At 41.2% G+C, this 19,314-nt stretch overlaps 1 protein-coding gene across 4 annotated transcripts in view; it reads right to left on the bottom strand.

Annotated features, from left to right (window-relative positions):
* SH3TC2 (SH3 domain and tetratricopeptide repeats 2) overlaps positions 1-19,314 on the bottom strand; it is a 134,486-nt gene that overhangs the window by 27,027 nt on the left and 88,145 nt on the right. For all 4 annotated transcript variants that reach the window (XM_073651320.1, XM_073651321.1, XM_073651322.1 and 1 more), the window contains exons 12-13: positions 8,121-9,824; positions 3,604-3,784 (exon numbers count right to left, since the gene is read on the bottom strand). In XM_073651320.1, the coding sequence (XP_073507421.1) occupies positions 3,604-3,784; positions 8,121-9,824 (1,885 nt within the window). The remainder of the gene's footprint in view (positions 1-3,603; positions 3,785-8,120; positions 9,825-19,314) is intronic.

Below are 19,314 nucleotides of genomic sequence, written 5' to 3' on the forward strand. Positions count from 1 at the left end.
TTTAAGTAAAAACAATATATTTCTATACATGTAAAAATGTTAAAGACCATTTGGTGCATTGTGAACCTGAGTGTCCAATTTTAGATTATTCTAAAATAAAGTGAGCCAAAACATAGCACAAAATGTTAATGTTTATTAGAAAGGCATAGGTTTCTTGTGCTTTTGTATCTTTTGTATTTATCCTTTGTTGATATTTAGTGTGAGTTTAATCTGAATATTTAGCTGGACATTTTTAGGCCAATTCATCAAGACTGACATAATGGAACTTGCACCACACTAGTTTTGCTGGAGTATAAAGCGCTGAATTCACTAAGAGGCGCACGTCCCTTAATGAATTTGGCACCTCTTCTGAGTGGCATACACATACCATTTCTGCATGGGCGTGAAAATGCCAATAGTAACAAAATTTTTATGCAACTCCGAGTTGCTCAAAAATATTGCGACTTTTCAAAGCTTTTACTACACTTTATTGGCATAAAAGCTTTGATGAATTGGACATATATATATATATATATATATATACACAGTACAGAACAAAAGTTTGGACACACCTTCTCATTTAAAGATTTTTCTGTATCTTCTTGACTATGAAAATTGTACACTCACACTGAAGGCATCAAAACTATGAATTAACACATGTGGAATTATATACTTAACAAAAAAGTGTGAAACAACTGAAAATATGTCTTATATTCTAGGTTCTTCAAAGCAGCCACCTTTTGCTTTGATGACTGCTTTGCACACTCTTGGCATTCTCTTGATGAGCTTCAAGAGGTAGTCACCGGAAATGGTCTTCCAACAATCTTGAAGGAGTTCCCAGAGATGCTTAGCACTTGTTGGCCCTTTTGCCTTCACTCTGCGGTCCAGCTCACCCCAAACCATCTCGATTGGGTTCAGGTCTGGTGACTGTGGAGGCCAGGTCATCTGGCGTAGCACCCCATCACTCTCCGTCTTGGTCAAATAGCCCTTACAAGGCCTGGAGGTGTGTTTGGGGTCATTGTCCTGTTGAAAAATAAATGATGGTCCAACTAAACGCAAACCGGATGGAATAGCATGCCGCTGCAAGATGCTGTGGTAGCCATGCTGGTTCAGTATGCCTTCAATTTTGAATAAATCGCCAACAGTGTCACCAGCAAAGAACCCCCACACCATCACACCTTCTCCTCCATGCTTCACGGTGGGAACCAGGCATGTAGAGTCCATCTGTTCACCTTTTCTGCGTCGCAGAAAGACACGGTGGTTAGAACCAAAGATCTCAAATTTGGACTCATCAGACCAAAGCACAGATTTCCACTGTCTAATGTCCATTCCTTGTGTTCTTTAGCCCAAACAAGTCTCTTCTGCTTGTTGCCTGTCCTTAGCAGTGGTTTCCTAACAGCTATTTTACCATGAATGCCTGCTGCACAAAGTCTCCTCTTAACAGATGTTGAAGAGATGTGTCTGCTGCTAGAACTCTGTGTGGCATTGACCTTGTCTCTAATCTGAGCTGCTGTTAACCAGCGATTTCTGAGGCTGGTGACTCGGACAAACTTATCCTCAGAAGCCGAGGTGACTCTTGGTCTTCCTTTCCTGGGGCGGTCCTCATGTGAGCTAGTTTCTTTGTAGCGCTTGATGGTTTTTGCAACTGCACTTGGGGATACCTTCAAAGTTTGCACAATTTTTCGGACTGACCGACCTTCATTTCTTAACCCCTTACTTACCGGGGACGTATTAGTACGCATATCTGCGTACCGCCGGTTCAGTGAGGGCTCCGGCGCTGAGCCCTCACTGAACCGAGCACATGTCAGCTGATTCTTACAGCTGACATGTGCCCGCAACAGCCGCGGGTGGAATCGCGATCCACCCGCGGCTGTTAACCAGTTAAATGCTGCTGTCAATCTCCGACAGCAGCATTTAACGCGCGCTTCCGGGTAGCGCGTCATAAGCCCCGCCCACCGGCGACCCCGTCACGTGATCGCGGGTCGCCGATGGGCGTGCATGACAACCCAGGGTCTGCAGCAGACGCCTGTGGTTGTCATGATCTTGTCGCTATGAGCGCCACCTAGTGGTCGGCGCTCATAGCACAGGACCATTTCTGCTGCATGCAGGGGATCTGCTGGTCCCCTGTATGTAGCAGAGGCGATCGGACAGTTGCTGCTTCTAGTCTCCTATGGAGACTATAGAAGCATGCAAAAAGTAAAAAAAAAAAAGTTTTTAAAAATATAAAAAAAAATAAAAAAATATAAAAGTTTAAATCACCCCCCTTTCGCCCCATTCAAAATAAAATATATAAAAAAAAAAACCACATACACATATTTGGTATCGCCGCGTTCAGAATCGCCCGATCTATCAAAATAAAAAAAGAATTATTCCGATCGGTAAACGGCGTAGCGAGAAAAAAATTCTAAACGCCAGAATTACGTTTTTTGGTCGCCGCAAAATTGCAATAAAATGCAATAACGGGCGATCAAAACATCGGATCTACCCCAAATGTTATCAATAAAAACATCAGCCTGGCACGCAAAAAATAAGCCATCAACCAGCCCCAGATCACGAAAAATGGAGACGCTACGGGTCTTAGAAAATGGCGCTATTTTTTTATTTTTTTTTTTACCAAATTTTGGAATTTTTTTTCACCACTTAAATATAAAAGAACCTATACATGTTTGGTGTCTATGAACTCGTAATGACCTGTAGAATAAGAAGGGCAGGTCAGTTTTAGCATTCAGTGAACATGGTAAAAAAAATAAATAAAAAACAACTGGGGTATTGCACTTTTTTTGCAATTTTACCGCACTTGGAATTTTTTTCCTGTTTTCCCGTACAGGATATGATAAAACTAGTAATGGTGTTGAAAAGTACAACTCGTCCCGCAAAAAATAAGCCCTCACATGGCCATATTGACCAAAAAATAAAAACGCTATGGCTCTGGGAACAAGGGGAGCAAAAACGAAAATGCAAAAACGAAAAATGCTCCGGGGCTTAAGGGGTTAAAGTAATGATGGCTACTCATTTTTCTTTACTTAGCTGCTTTTTTCTTGCCATAATACAAATTCTAACAGTCTATTCAGTAGGACTATGAGCTGTGCATCCACCTGACTTCTGCACAACACAACTGATGGTCCCAACCCCATTTATAAGGCAAGAAATCCCACTTATTAAACCGGACAGGGTACACCTGTGAAGTGAAAACCATTTCCGGTGACTACCTCTAGAAGCTCATCAAGAGAATGCCAAGAGTGTGCAAAGCAGTCATCAAAGCAAAAGGTGGCTACTTTGAAGAACCTAGAATATAAGACATATTTTCAGTTGTTTCACACTTTTTTTGTTAAGTATATCATTCCACATGTGTTAATTCATATTCATATATATATGTATATGAGCCAAATCGCTTGCGTTGCGTGTTCTGGCAGACGTGAAATGTTCGTATATTGCATGGATGGCCATTTATCTGAATACAAAATTTACTCAAATTTTTGCATGGCAGGTGCTCCTCAAGACAAATTGATTGTAGATAAAACTTGTAATAATATCTAGTTATAGTTTTTCTACCTGATTATTATTTATATATGCTTTACACTAATCAACTTACTTGACATCATCGAAAAAGTTGCCTGCACTTACTTGGCAGTGTTTAGCGTCTGATAGAGCCGACTCAGGGTACTAAGAACATCTCCTTCCTTTTGTCTGTCTTTCAGAACTTGCAGTAGATGGACCCAGTGTTCACAGTATGTTATATGAGCTCCAATGGTAGGACATACCTCACTGTAGAAACTGGACAGTTCTTCAATCACACTCAGTTGACCTGCATAATTAATGCATAGTACAATCAATAATTATTACAAATAACAAAACCTGTTTAACTTATCAAAATGTTAACTAAATCTGTCAATTACGTAACATTATGGACCCTACTGTCAAAATAAACATGTATATAAACTATATTAATATTAACTGTTTCATAACAAGCATATTTTGGATAAGATTTTAGCATTGCCTGTGTAAATTTAACATCATCAATCCACTTTGATTGTAAGGTACACACTCATTAATATTTTACACCATAAAGTCACTGTGTACCTATGCTGTGTATGATAGACACAGGGCCTTCCACGTAATATTGAAATTATGAATTACTGGAACTACAAGCAGTTACATAAAAGTTAATCAGAAGATGAAAGTAGTATTGTAAAACATTGAGTTGTTGCTTTAAGCAGAGTGTTTTATTGGAATAGTGTTTCATTGTGCAGAATGAATAGAGTGAAGGAGTAAAATGTAATTAAATGGAAAAGCTTCCCAACTACGACATACATCTATATGCAGAATATCGCTCAAGGGTCAAATTTTGAAAAACTGGATGAGCATTATGAACACAGATCATTATTGCTAATAGTTCTCGGATTCTTTCAATGGACCATTAAAGAAAATCTGTCAGTCCAGCCTGACAATATAAGCCAAGCACATAGGGTTCAATTCATCATTTGCAATTTTGAAATCACTTTTTTTTGTGTTGCGTTTTTACTTGAAAATCTTTGTACTTAATTCTTCAAAATGGCGCAGGAATCATGAATTATGCACAAAATCAAAAATGCTCTTTTTCATGTCAATCTCTCTTGTTGCTACTTTTTGCACTGAAAAGTCTCATGTTCTGCTAAAATATCACAAAATGTGCACCAAAATTTCAAACATACATCATTTTGCTCCAGTGGGACACTGGATTATATTTGCAAAAAAATTTACTTTTTAAAAAGTCACAATTAATGAATCAGCTGAACACATCTGGAAACCCCAAACCCTGCCCACAATCATGAACATTTACTTTAAACTGACATTGAAGGGATATTTCTATCTCCAAGATCCTTTCCCAATATGTAGTAGGTGTAATAATAATATTAGCTACCGAGTTGTTGCAATGCCCTGCACAATGAGTAAGCGACATAGCGAATCAGAAGAACTATACTACATTTCTAATTGGAGGTGTTTGCTAATTTTATTATTCTTACACCTACTACTACTACTACTACTACTATTGGGATAGGATCGTTATGATGGGAATACCCCTTTATCTGACATTAAGCATTAAAGAAACCCTCCCACAACGTTTTATTTGTACTAAACCTGTGTAGTGTAGTGTCTGTGTGTTAATATACTCCCCTACTGCTGCTTTCTCCGGAATCCAGAGACATTCTGCTCCTTTTCTCAGTAACGTCACTGTTCTTCAGACTAGTGGAATCACTCTATGCAGTATCCATGGAAGTCTGTTTTACAATTTAAGCCTATGGAGCCTCATTCTATCGATCCATAGGCTCACATTGTAAAAGACACTTTGTGGTCACTTAGAGTGCTGGATCTCGGAGAAGACGGTGGTAGGCGAGTATATTCACACACACTACAATGCATACACATTCGCACAGATTTAGTACAAAAAAAACTTCTTTAAGTTAACTGACTTTTAAAAAAATTAGGAGAATAAGGAGCAAATGAAAACAGTTGAACAACAGCAAAAAATAGACAAAGAAAGGCACAAATGCAATAATGAATGAAGCCCATAGCCTTATAGGGAATTTAACCCCTATAGAAATCATACCTTTAGTGTCCTAATCACTTTGCCCATTCTGCAGAAACTAAAGTTTAATCAAATATGCTAATGAGAGTGCTTGTTGCACCCATGGCATGGCTAAGAGGCTCAATGCACCATGGATTGTCCAATGGATTTGCATGTTCCCACCTCATTTATTGGTGATTGATAGTGCTGGCTTGTCTGAAGTGAGCACTATCTGCAGACGACTAAACCCAGGCTAGTCAGAGCGGTAAATCACCAGTGAGCGGAATGGTACAATGAACCTCTCTGGCCACACCAAGTGTGCACCAAGCACCTTGATCAGTAGGTTTGATTACACTTCAGTTTCTGTTGAATGGTGGCAGCAATTAGAACACTAAAAATGTGATATATATTTTTTTATAGGTGGTATATCCCCTACAAGGCTATGTGCTTAGCTCATGCTGTCCGTTTAGGCTGACATACTCCCTTTAACTATTGATCAACTTTTCCATGTCTTTTCAAAATGATAGTACTGCTGCACCTCACACGGCAATAGTGTTAATGCACAATGGGGAAATTTATCATCTCCTCTACACTAGAAAATTGGCATCAAAATCTCTCAACATTTCTGGCAATTGGTACTTTTAGATAATTTTATTTGGTGACTTCTTGCCCTTTCGCGGCAACCCCAGTATTTTTTTTAAAAAATGGATGAGATTTAGCAAAAAGGGGCATGGTATAGCATAATTAGGGATGAGCGAGTATACTCGTTACTATTCGGTACTCGCCAAATAGTACGGTACTCGGGCTACTCGTTACTCCCCAAGTTTCCTTGTGATTACCCGCTAGGAGTTATGAGTACAATGTAAGTCAATGGGAAATGTGAGTAAGCCTTCAGAGGGTTCATGTGAGTTCATGCTTGACTGCATGAACTCACATCAACTTTCCCACGGCCGCACAGCTCAGCTACACCTCTGGTAGAGAATCTCTACCAGAGATGTAGCTGAGCTAAAGTAGAAGACTCCATTGGACTACGTCGGACGGAAGATAATTTTTTTAATAAAGATGGAGTCTCTAATTTTTTTTTTTGTTTTATTTCTAATAAAAAATGTATTTCTCTGTGTTGAGTTTATTTTTTAATATTTCACTTAGAAATTCATGGCGGTCATGTCTAATATTGGCGTGACCCCATGAATTTCCGGCTTAGGGCCAGCTGATAATACAAAGCTGGCCCTAACCCTTTTATTACCCAGTGAGCCACCGCACCAGGGCCCTGGATGAGTTGGGTACTGCGCCCGAAAATGGCGCTTTTATGGCGAAGGCCACGTCAAATTTTTGGTGAAGAATTCATTAGCTACATCTCTGGTAGAGATTCTCTACCAGAGGTGTAGCTGAGCTGTGCGGCCATGGGAAAGTTGATGTGAGTTCATGCAGTCAAGCATGAACTCACATGAACCCTTTGAGGGCACTGCGGCAACTTCAAATGAACAGCTGATCAGCATCAGCTGGTACCTCAGCTTTTCATTTGAATTAACCGGCGGGAAAGCCGGCAGTGAAAAGACTTCACCGCCGGCTTTCCCGTTCGGTGCTGCACTCCCGCTCCCTGATGTACGCTCCCCCGCCGCCTCCCATCCCGATCCTAAGTTAGGGGGAGCAAAGCACCAGGGAGCGGGGAGCGTACATCAGGGAGCTGGGAGCGCAGCACAGAACGGGAAAGCCGGCGGTGAAGTCTTTTCACTGCCGGCTTCCCCTGCCGGGTCCTTCGCTTCCCACTCATCGGTGCTGCACTCGCCGCCCGGTCCAAACTTAGGATGGGATGGGAGGTGGTGGGGGGAGTGGAATATCGGGATAGGAGGCTGCGGGGAAGCCAGTATGGGGCTGAGTGATTGTTTAAAAGCCGGCGGCTTTTTACCACCGGCTTTTAAACAATCATGCACCCATTTCAGCCTTTTCCTCAGCCCCCAGACCGCTTTATAGGCTCCAGAAGACACTTACTCAGCTTACTCGCATTTCCCATTGACTTACATTGGACTCACTACTCGTAACGAGTACACGAGTATTGGGACCTACTCGTTACGAGTATAGCAAATCCGATTATTTCACTACTCTCTCATCCCTAATCATAATGCAACAAATTTACTATACTATACACAAGAAAACTGGTGTACATTGTAGCTGAAATTTACTCATGGCTGGCATACATTTAATTTTCTAGTGCATGTACAGTCCAAGAGATGCCAAACTCATCAAATTTATTAAAATGGGTGCAATTTTCAATATATTTGGCATTTCTTCTACATTGGGTAACAGGGTCAAGACGTATAAAAAGCTAGCATTGGTAAATTCCTTCCAGAGTGCTCAGGGACAGATTCATTTCCAAGAACATTTGACCACCACAATTACAGAGTCTCACATTGCTGAATTATTTTCTATAAAGATGCTATCAAACGTTTAGTTTACAAACATAAGATGATAAAACTTCTAACTGTATGGCTAAAAGAAATGTGTTGTAATTTTAACATCTATTGTAAGTATAATTTTTGGAAACTAATGCAAAAAAGGAATTTCTTTTCACGAATCTTAAATAATTGGTACTCACTTTTTAAGTTATTGGACTTCATAGCAAACAGCAATGCAAGCTCAAAACAGGTTCTGCCATCCTCAAACTTTTGCTGTTCAATCATAATTTTCCCCAACCAGTGCAGAACCTGGGATAGCTCTCTCTCTGCATCACCACTGTCCTGGACATCTATAAAAAGCTGGACAGACTTTACAAAGTATCTCTCTGCCATAATAAAAGCCTGGCAGGACACAGCCAATGCCCCAAGGTTTCCTAGGGCTATGGCTTGGTTTCTTCTGTTGCCTGTTTCAGTAGCCATTTTAAGGGCATATGAGTACCCTCTTGAAGATTCATGTACCTTTTTATTCCTCTTCTGTGCATTTGCAAGTAGATTATGCACAACACCGCACTGAGTGGTACTGTCAGTTTCCTGCATTGAGTCTAAAAGAGGCATTAAAATATGGCAAGCTTGTTCAAAATGGCCATTCAAAATACATAACCAACCTAAAAACAGAGAAGATTCAAAAGTTTCTTCTTCACTGGTCCATCTACCTAGTTCAACAGCCCTTTTAGTATAACCAATGGCACCAGATAGAAGACTTTGCTGGAGGTAGAGCTTGGCTAAAAGAAAACATAGTGTTCTTTGAGCTTTTATATCGCCACTTTCATAAGAAGAGGATAATGCATGTTTTAAGTAAGGAGCAGCTTGAGCTGGAATATGATTGCCTTTTAGTGGAGAACCCATAATTTTGGATATATTTTGCATAACTACACCAACTCTCCACAAAAGAGATGGCATCATTTTCTTGCCAATGGATTTGTACAGTCTGGCTGATGCCAAAGCAACATGAGGCAGGTATTTTTTATCATACAAGTAACTTAAAATGGGAATTACACTTGTATTGGAATTCAAAGTTTGGGAGCAAGAAGTAATAAGAAGAAATTGCAAACGTTCCAGAAATGGTAGGGCATCATCATGCCTTCCTAGCTGATATAGCAATCGGAATATGAGGAAGCAAGTACGAGATTCTAAGGAGGCATTGTTAACAATTACAGCTTTCCTAAAAACATATTTTAGCACCTCAAGCTCATTCTCTGAGCTAAAATTATGCTGACATATGCAAGTTAGAAGACTGGCAGCTTTTTCCAGCAAAAGTTCTTGCTTAGATTTCAAATTTTGCTTCAAGTAGATAGCAGATAAATTCCCATACAAGGCAGCCAAAAGTTGCAAATCTAGAAATCCATGGCTAATGGCACTTAAGGCTTCTTCAAAGTAAACTCTTGCCTGTGATAGCTTCATCCTCTTGGCACAAATCCGTCCCAGAAGGAAACAACATCGTATGTGTGCCCAAGACATGTTATTCCTTTTTGCCCAGTTCCGGGATGTTTCCAGGTACATTACCAAGTCTTCTTCTTCTGAAAACCCGTAAAATGTTGAGTTGAGAAAAGTCATAGAAAGGTCATATAAGGGCTGGAAATGAGAATCATAACCTTCTTTATTGAGGAAGGTCAAGACAGGATCAAAAACTTCAGAGTCTTCTAGATCTCCTGCATTTAAGTCAACAAAGAATTTCGGGTCATCAATATCTTCCTGCCCATGCACATGGAAGCCTTCAACTACATGTCTCCATTCAGAATCTGGACTTGACTTTTCAGATATACTGCATTTAGAAGATTCACTTAAAGCTTCAATTTCCTCCCAGCTATCAGAAATCTGTGTTTCACCAAACTCTTCCCTTCCACCTGAAAAAGTGCAATATAGTTTTATTATAGATTCTGACAACCATTTTACATGTTAGATGCATTTTAAATACAATCTCAGTTAAAAAACAAAGTACAGGTGCATCTCACTAAATTAGAATATTTTCAAAAAGTTAATTTATTTCAGTTCTTCAAACAGAGTGATCTATTTCAAGTGTTAATTTCTGTTAATGTTGATGATTATGGCTTACAGCCAATGAAAACACAAAAGTCATTATCTCAGTAAAGGAAATATTTAACAAAAAACACCTGCAAAGGCTTCCTAAGCATTTAAAAATGTCCCTTAGTCTGTTTCAGTCGGCTCCACAATCATGGGGAAGACTGCTGAATTGACAGATGTCCAGAAGGCAGTCATTGACACACTCCACAAGGTCCCAGAGCTCCAATTTTTATTTAGAATTCAAGGTCCCAGAGTCTGGAGGAAGAGTGGAGAGGCACACAATCCAATCTGCTTGAGGTCTAGTGTGAAGTTTCCACTATCAGTGATGGTTTGGGGAGCCATGTCATCTGCTGGTGTAGGTCCACTGTGTTTTATCAAGATCAAAGTCACGGCAGCCGTCTACCAGGAAATTTTAGAGCACTTCATGCTTCCCTCTGCCAACAAGCTGTTCGGAGATGGAAATTTCATTCTCCAGCGGGATTTGGCACCTGTCCACACTGCCAAAAGTACCAATACCTGGTTTAAAAACAACAGTATCACTGTGCTTGATTGGCCAGCAAACTCACCTGACCTTAACCCCATAGCGAATATATGGGGTATTGTCAAGAGGAAGAGGAGAGACACCAGACCCAACAATGCAGACAAGCTGAAAGCTGCTATCAAAGGAACCTGGGCTTCCATAACACCTCATCAGTGCCACAGGCTGATCACCTCCATGACACGCTGCATTGAAGCAGTAATTGATTCGAAAGGAGCCCCGACCAAGTATTGAGCGCATTTACTGCACATACATTTCAGTAGGCCAACATTTCGGATTTTAAAAACATTTTTCAAGCTGTTATTATAAAGTATTCTAATTTACTGAGATAATGAGTTTTGTTTTTCATTGGCTGTCAGCCATAATCATCAACATTAACAGGAATAAACGCTTGAAATAGATCACTCTGTTTGGAATGACTCTATATAATATATGAGTTTCACTTTTTGTGTTTAAGAACTGAAATAAATTAACTTTTTGATGATATTCTAATTTAGTGAGATGCACCTGTATGTTGCATTGAACCATGAATATTATCACTATATAAGCTTATTCAAATATTAATATAAATTATGGCTGAATAATTAATTTGCTAAATTGTGTCAGCCCTATTTTCAAATAAAAACATTATATAAAAGATTCCTCACTGCATTAAAAGTGCATAGAATAATAAATTACATTTCCTATCTCTCATTTAAAACTTGTTACACAATATCTTTAAACACTTTAAATACAAAAAAAAAGATTAAATAAACACAAGAAAAAATGGAGGGGAGGGGTAATAAGAGCTCCAGGCACTTGTTAATGAATATTTGGGAGACTGTATTTTTCATCCTATTAGACACTAAGGAGAAAATGTATTAGGACTAGAGAGTCATAAGCTGGTTTTAAACCACACTAAATTTTTTATATTTCACTACAATAAAAGGTGCCAAATTTATTAGGATGTACATATTTCTTTTTACTTTTGCCACATATTTGCCCATAAGTGTATCACCGATTGTGCCATAATTTACACTCAATGATCCTATTGGCCGAATGGTTTGGTGCATTTTCCCGTCTACATGTTCTCAGGCTTCCTCCGCCCTCTGTTCCTTCACAGGAACCAGCGCTGTCAGTATTGAAATCTTGGGCATGCACTGATGGTTAGAGTACCAGTGCATACACAGAATGGGGAGCAGAGTGACTCATGTATCTGTAATGATAATCAGCACAAGTGGAAGATTTCAGTTGAGATAGCACTGGTGGTACCTATGAAGCCAAAGCTGCCAATCAAGGAAAGAGGCAGAGATTGCTTGAAAACATGTAGTTGGGAAGGTGAGCGAAAACTCTTGGCCACATCCAAGATGCCCCAAGCACCTAGTTAGCATATGGGAACAAAGAACAATTAATTGGAACAGAAATTAATTGAAAATGTATTTATTTTTAGGGCATTGTCCCCTACAAGGTGCTGTGTATAATTTGAAAACTGACTGTGAGCTGACAGACTCCCTTAAAAACAGAAAATGTAATCTTCTCTAAAGAGAGTTATAAGAGTTGGTGAAAATTGATTTACAGGACTCTGCCCATCGGCCACATCAGGCAGTTCTTTTTTTGATTTGTCGGCCTGCTGCAACATTACATATGCATCACGCTACAACCATGATGTTGTGTCAGACTGGCTGATGAAAAGAAGAGCCGCGAAAGCTGTCAAGTAAGAGGCGGTTCTAAAGACTGTAGTCCTACGGCAACAGGTTACCGACATGGCTTATGGACTGGGTCCTGCAAATCGATCCGCACCAACTCTACAAAAGATGGCTACATGAAATTGTTTAAGAATGTGAATATTGTTTTAATTACAAAGGCTACTTTTTTCAATGTACTGTTTATTTTCATGGCTAACTTTGTAACTAAGATTTTATAGATAATGCTTAGGACTAGAGATGAGCGATCCCGAACTGTAAAGTTCGGGGTGCGTACCGGGCACCTAGTGTCCGGTGCTGAACTCCAAACATGGACTTCTCCAGGAGTTCCGGTAGAAGAGAGAGAGACACACAGCGAGAGACAGAGAGAGAGAGACTCTGTGGGGGTATTCTGCTTCCTTTGGCAGCCCCCAAACTCTTACTATGCCATTTTACAGCCCTTTTACAGCACGGGTTTGAGTTCAAGTTTGTATTGAGTTCGGGTACCAGAACGGAACTCTGGCCTAAAGTTCGGTCGAACCCGAACAGCCATGGGTCTGCTCATCCCTACTTAGGACCTTTGTACAGCACAGTTATTTGTCTCGATGTCCAAAATCAACATACCCCCTTTTTTGCTAAGACACACTGATAAAGTCATGGACCATCTAGGTTTTACTTCTTTTCATAAGAAGTTGGTGTACAAATTTCTGACATTTGCAAGATAAGACACCAAGTAAAACTATAATTGTGATAAATTGCCTTTAAGTTCCTAAAAGTTCAAACTGTGTTGGGACCAAATGTAGGTTTGTTTAATGTTTGAGTTGTCCCCAAATTTGCTTCAAAGTTGGGTAGGTCCCAAAGAGGTTATTATTAATAATTCTTAATTACCCCCTTCTTTCATCTTGGCATAATATATATTGTAGCAAAAGTGATATAATTGTTTGTAATTATAAAGCGATAAATGTAGAAAATAGTTTTAAATTACAATTAATCCATTAAGGACTTGTCAATTTTAGGTGTTTAAAAACAAAGTGTTTTCTTTTATTTTTTCATTTTTCATCATTGCATTCTAGAGGCCATAATATTTTTTTTAAAAATGTTGTCAACATGGCTATATTGTTTTTCGTGGAATGAGTTGAATTTCTCAATAGCACCTTTTTGGGGAGCATATAACTTGTTATCAAACTTTTATTAACCGGGGAAAAATAGAATAAAAAATCCAGTAGTGACATTGATTTTTATTTTTTGATGTTTTACATTTTACGCCATACACAAGCTGCACAAATAAGTTGTTAATTTTATTCCGTTGATCACCCTGATTAGTGCATTATCAAATTTATGGAATTTTATTTATGTTTTATGACTTTTGTACAATAAATACATTAAAAAAAATGTTTTCCATCAAAAGAGCTGGATGAGGGCTTATTTTTTGTGAAAAATATAGTTTTTAGTAGTACCATTTTCTGGTATATATGACTTTTTGAGAATTTTTTACTACACTTTTTGGGAGTATTTCTGGAAATTTTTGTATTTTTTAAACAATATTCACTATAGGTTCAAGTGCGACAAAGAATTCCTAACTCTTTGTGACCTACAAAAATAAAGTATAAAAACTAGATCTACTATATATCTTAGCTTAATCTAAAAGCCCACATTAAAAAAAAATGCTGGAATAATATGGATCTCTTATTTTGAACATTTATTATACATTTATTATTTCTGTACATATATTATTAAATATCTATGTCTATATCCACTCCACAGACAAAGGTAACCAAACATTACAGTTGTAACTGCTTATGTTTATATGATTTCCCATAGTGCGCTGTCCTCTCATAAAAGGAAACAGGAGAATGTGAAAGTTAACTTTAACAGGGAGTGGAAATAACTTTTACTATAAAATAAAGCTTGTTCAAGTACATCTGAAACATAAAACTGTGCTTAGAAATAACTATATTATATATATACAGGGTGGGCCATTTATATGGATACACCTAAATTAAATGGGAATAGTTGGTGAGATCAACTTCCTGTTTGTGACACATTAGTATATGGGAGGGGGAAAACTTTTCCAGATGGGTGGTGACCATGGTGGCCATTTTGAAGTCGGCCATTTTGGATCCAACTTTATTTTTTTCAATGGGAAGAGGGTCATGTGACACATCAAACTTATTGAGAATTTCATAAGAAAAACAATGGTGTTCTTGGTTTTAACGTAACTTTATTCTTTCATGAGTTTTTTACAAGTTTATGACCACTTATAAAATGTGTTCAAAGTGCTGCCCATTGTGTTTGATTGTCAATGCAACCCTCTTCTCCCACTCTTGACACACTGATAGCAACACCGCAGAAAAAATGCTAGCACAGGCTTCCAGTATCTGTTGTTTCAGATGCCGCACATCTCATATCTTGATGGCATGGGGTGGTATATGGGGTACAAAGATAGTGGGGCCATTCTTCATCAATGGAAACCTCAAGCCACTGGATATCTGAAATTGCTACATGATGATGTGTTGCCCTCTTTATGCACTGAAGATGGCACGTTCCCTGAGTTTTTCCAACAAGAGAGTGCACCACCACATTATGGGTGTCAGGTCTGAGCATTCCTACATGAACAGTTTCCTGGAAAGTGGATTGGTCATCGTGGGCCAGTTGAATGGCCACCAAGGTCTCCCGATCTGACCCCGTTAGACTTTTATCTTTGGGGTCATCTGAAGGCAATTGTCTATGCTGTGAAGATTAGTGTTGAGCCACCCCCGTAGTGTTCGAGTTCGGTTCGGTTCGTCGAACACCCGTGTGTTCGCCGAACTGTTCATCGAACTGTTCGTCGAACACCTTCGAACACCGTTAAAACCAATGGCAGGCAAACAAAAACACATAGAAACACATAGAAAACACCTTCAAAGGTGTTCAAAAGCTGACAAACTGCTCAGAAGACACAACTAACACATGGAAAAGTGACAAGTACATATAGTCATGCGAAAAGAAAAGAGGTGGAGGAGTAAAAGGAGGGGTAGACACAAATATAGGCATGTCATGCCCTTCTAAAATCCAAAAAGTGAGAAGCCGACACGTTCAGTCCGCTCCTGCCCGTGCCACCTCCGTGTCGCCGGGTTTGTGCCAGAGCCGCGGTGAACCCTGACGGCCAGCCCCCCTCTCCCAATACTGGTGCCTGTCCGCTGGTGGGTCGAGCGAGCCCCCCTGTGGTGGAGGCAGCTCTAAGCTTTTTAATTTAAATTGTCTCTCTAATTTGAATGAATACACTTTAAATCCATTTACAAGGATCTATTGGAGGGCAAGTCTCATGCCAGAAGCCGCGTAATTCCAGCTCCAGTAGCGTCCACTAAAGCTGCTGCAGTTAAAAAGCTTTTATAAGGATCGAGCTCGGCTGTCCACCGCAAGGCATCCTACTGCCAGTCCCAGCCCCTATGCCTTGGGGTGCCTCCTGATGCTCTTCACTGAGTATCCCGTGGTCCCGAAGCATTTCCTTTGAAAAAATTAAGTGTCCAAACTACAGGTGGTGTAGCTTGCTTAACAGCCGGGATAATCCGCTGACTAGCAGACGCTGCTACTAGGCACAAAGTATTTCCTGGGCTAGATGCAGTTAAAAATTTGTAATTAGATACTCTCGTTGGATGCTGAGAAAGCATTCCATAGAGTCTCCTGGCACGCCATATATGATTCTCTTAAAAAGCTTGGGGTAGGGGTCTAGGGGACCATTTTATAGCCAAAATCACAGCCCTGTATCACAATACGTCACCTAGGCTGAAGATAAATGGAACTGTAGCACCCTGAGGGCTCGGTTGCTACAGAGGTATTGCACCTCACCCAGAGGTGTGATATCTCACTCTCAGGTAAGGATGGAGTTTGGATCAGGACCCGACAGCTGCATGCATTACACCACATTGCCGTGGGGCAGGGCGACCAATATGCCTCTGAGATGGGCACGACAGTCCCTGTCCCTGGCTGGAGTGGGGGGAGGGAACACTGAGGAAGGGGAACCCTGTAGTGCAGGAGCAGGGAGGAAGCAGTTCCTGGGTGCATTGAGAAGGGAGTATAAAAGGTGGGCACCATCTTAGTTCAGTGCAGAGAAGTCTGAGCAGAAGTGGCAGGGAGCAGGGGCTCTGCATGAGCTCTGCTCCGGAGGCGGGCCTAGTAACAGAGGCCCAGGCCTGGAAGAGGGAGAAGGAAGGAAGAGGAGCGGAGAAGGCTCCAGGAACGAGGAATGAAGGGATCCCAGGGGTGCGGACGGGCGAGTCGCCACAGCACGCCCGAATCCTCCTGCGTGGAGGGGTCAGGCCAAAGGGGGAGACCGGTCCCCGAAACTAGTGGAGGCAGGAAACGACCCTCAGCTAGAAACCGGAGGCTCTGACATTTTATGTGGCGCAGCCCCTCGCTACACCCGCTAGGAAGGCACCACATAGGGTCAGGGAAACTGGCGCCAAGTTTACCAAGAGGAGGCCCGAGGCAGCCGGACAGAAGGGTTGCTAAGAAAGGCCAGACAAAGGACACACAAAGGGGGTCCTGTGAAGCGCTCCAAAGTTATCTGGGAGTTGTCTGAGCCCCTCACCTGGTGAGCACAGTACGACGTGGGCAGCCGTTACCTGCAGACGTGGTCTGGATAATAAGAACTGTGAGTAAAGGCCCTGGACTGCATCACTGACTCCGTGTCGTTACTGCTGCTGCCCTGCACCATCACCCCCATCCTCCGCATACACTGCCCTGAGGCTATACTCCTCCCGTGGGGAGTTATGCTACGCTCTGCTGCACCCACAACACCAGCCTCAGCGGTCTGCCCTGCAGCGGCGGTTCACTCTGACCGCAATCCACGGGTGGCGTAGTCGGACATTTAAACATCAAAACCACATAAATAGTTCCGCCACTGATTTGACCACCCTGAGCCACGGAACCGGGTCGCCGCCACGAAGACTACAACCACCAGCATCCACCAAAAAGGGTCCGGCTCCGGGTGTCCCAAGGCCCAGGGGGTGCATCAGAACATTTTCATCACCTTTCACAATCACCAATGGGACAAGGCAGGGATGTCCTCTGTCCCCTCTCTTATACATCCTAGTAACGGAGCACCTGCTCTCATCAATTCGCCATAACCCCAATATTAGGTGGATTGAGGTGGGAGGCACCGAGTACAAGTGCTCTCTATTTGCTGATGATGTCCTAGTATATATCACTCAATCACATATATCCATCCATGCTGTTATGGCTGAAATAGATCACTTTGTTACATGGTTAAATTTTAAAATCAATGCAGCGAAGTCTGAGGCCCTCGATGTCTCCCTCCCCAAATCCATATAGGATTCCATCCAGTCCAACTTTCCCTTTGCCTGGCCCTCACAGGGTATCAAATACTTAGGAATTCTTATTCATAGAGACCTCTCCCATCTATGTTATCTTAATTTTGGGCCCTTTATTGAACAACTCCATACAGACCACGGTTGGCAAGTTAGAACTGTAAGATTCACTACGTGAACCACTGGTGTTTTGTGGAAAAGCACATGTACACTGTGTTCCAAATTATTATGCAAAAAGTGTTTAGGAGTGATAAGGGAAGAATTTGTTTGTTTGTCAGTTAAACTCATTGATGGTGATGTGTGTCAGGGCTCTTTATATCACTGTAAGCAATTGCAGACACCTGTGCTAATTAGTTTGGCAGGTGTGTCCAATGAAAGGCAAGACTACTTAAGAAGGCTGTCTCACATTATTAAGCAGCCTACATTTTCTGCCAAAATGGGAAAGAAAAAGGATGTGTCGGCTGCTGAGAAGCAACAAATTGTGGAGTGTTTAGGTCAAGGCATGACTACAATCAACATTGTGCGATGATCAGGATGAAGTGTTTTGGCAATCAAGAAGTATGTAGCTGATTCACAGTACACACGTGTGCGTGCTGATAAGGGCAAATTGAGGACTCTTTCCTACAGGCAATTACGTCAGGTTAAAAGAGCAGCGGCAAAAAAGCCTTGTCATAGCAGCAGACAAGTTTTTGAAGCTGCTGGTGCCTCCAACGTCCCCCGAACAACAAGATGCAGGGTCCTTCAGAGGTTTGCAGCTGTGCATACGCCATCCTGTCGACCTCCTCTATCCACTTCACACAAGCAGAAACGGCTCCAGTGGGCTAAACATTACATGAAGACTGATTTCAAAACAGTTTTGTTCACGGATGAGTGCCGTGCAGCGCTTGATGGTCCAGATGGATGGAGTGGAGGATGGCTGGTTGATGTACACCCCACGCAAACACGGCTACAGCGCCAACAAGGAGGAGGTGGAGTAATGTTTTGGGCTGGAATCATGGGGAGAGAGATTGTCGGCCCCTTTAGGATCCCTGAAGGCGCTAAACATGAACTCCATAATGTATGTGGATTTTCTCAAACAGCACTTCCTGCCATGGTTCAAGAAGAAGAACCGTGTATTTCACAGCAAGATCATTTTTTTGCATGATAATGCACCATCTCATGCTGCACATAAAACATCTGCATCTCTGGCTGATATGGGCATAAAAGGGGACAAACTTATGGTGTGACCCCCATGCTCCCCTGACCTCTACCCCATTCAGAACCTCTGGAGCATCATCAAAAGGAGTGTCTATGATGGCGGGAGGCAGTTCACATCTAAGCAACACCTCTGGGAGGGTATTCTGTCCTCATGCAAAACAATTGAAGCAGAAACCATCCAAAACCTGACAAATTCAATGGACGAGAGAGTTCAGAAGCTCCTTTCGAACAAGGGGTCCTATGTGAAAATGTAACATCACCTAGAATAAAGTTTTGAGTTGAAAACTGTTTGATTTCAGTTTCTAATAACCTGCTAATGCTTATAATTTCAAAAATGACCATTTTTTTGGTCTTTATTAAAATGAAAAGGTTGATCGAAAAGTTTGGGGGATCTAAGAGTGTGGCAACCCAGTAGTCATGATTACTTCGAATTCTGACAATATGAGGGTCATGTTGCATGTAGTGCAGCAAGAAGGCACTTATGTGTCTTGCGCATCTCGGAGCCCCAAAATTATTTTCCGGGCTGGATGCAGCTAAAAATTATTATTAATTTTAAATCTGGTGGAGCTTAGTATAGATGGCCTAATAGGATCAGTGCTGCACACTG

Source organism: Phyllobates terribilis, unplaced genomic scaffold (genome assembly GCF_046119375.1).
Source record: "Phyllobates terribilis strain yellow unplaced genomic scaffold, ASM4611937v1 Scaffold_11__3_contigs__length_659146591, whole genome shotgun sequence".
NCBI classification, from domain to species: domain Eukaryota; kingdom Metazoa; phylum Chordata; class Amphibia; order Anura; family Dendrobatidae; genus Phyllobates; species Phyllobates terribilis.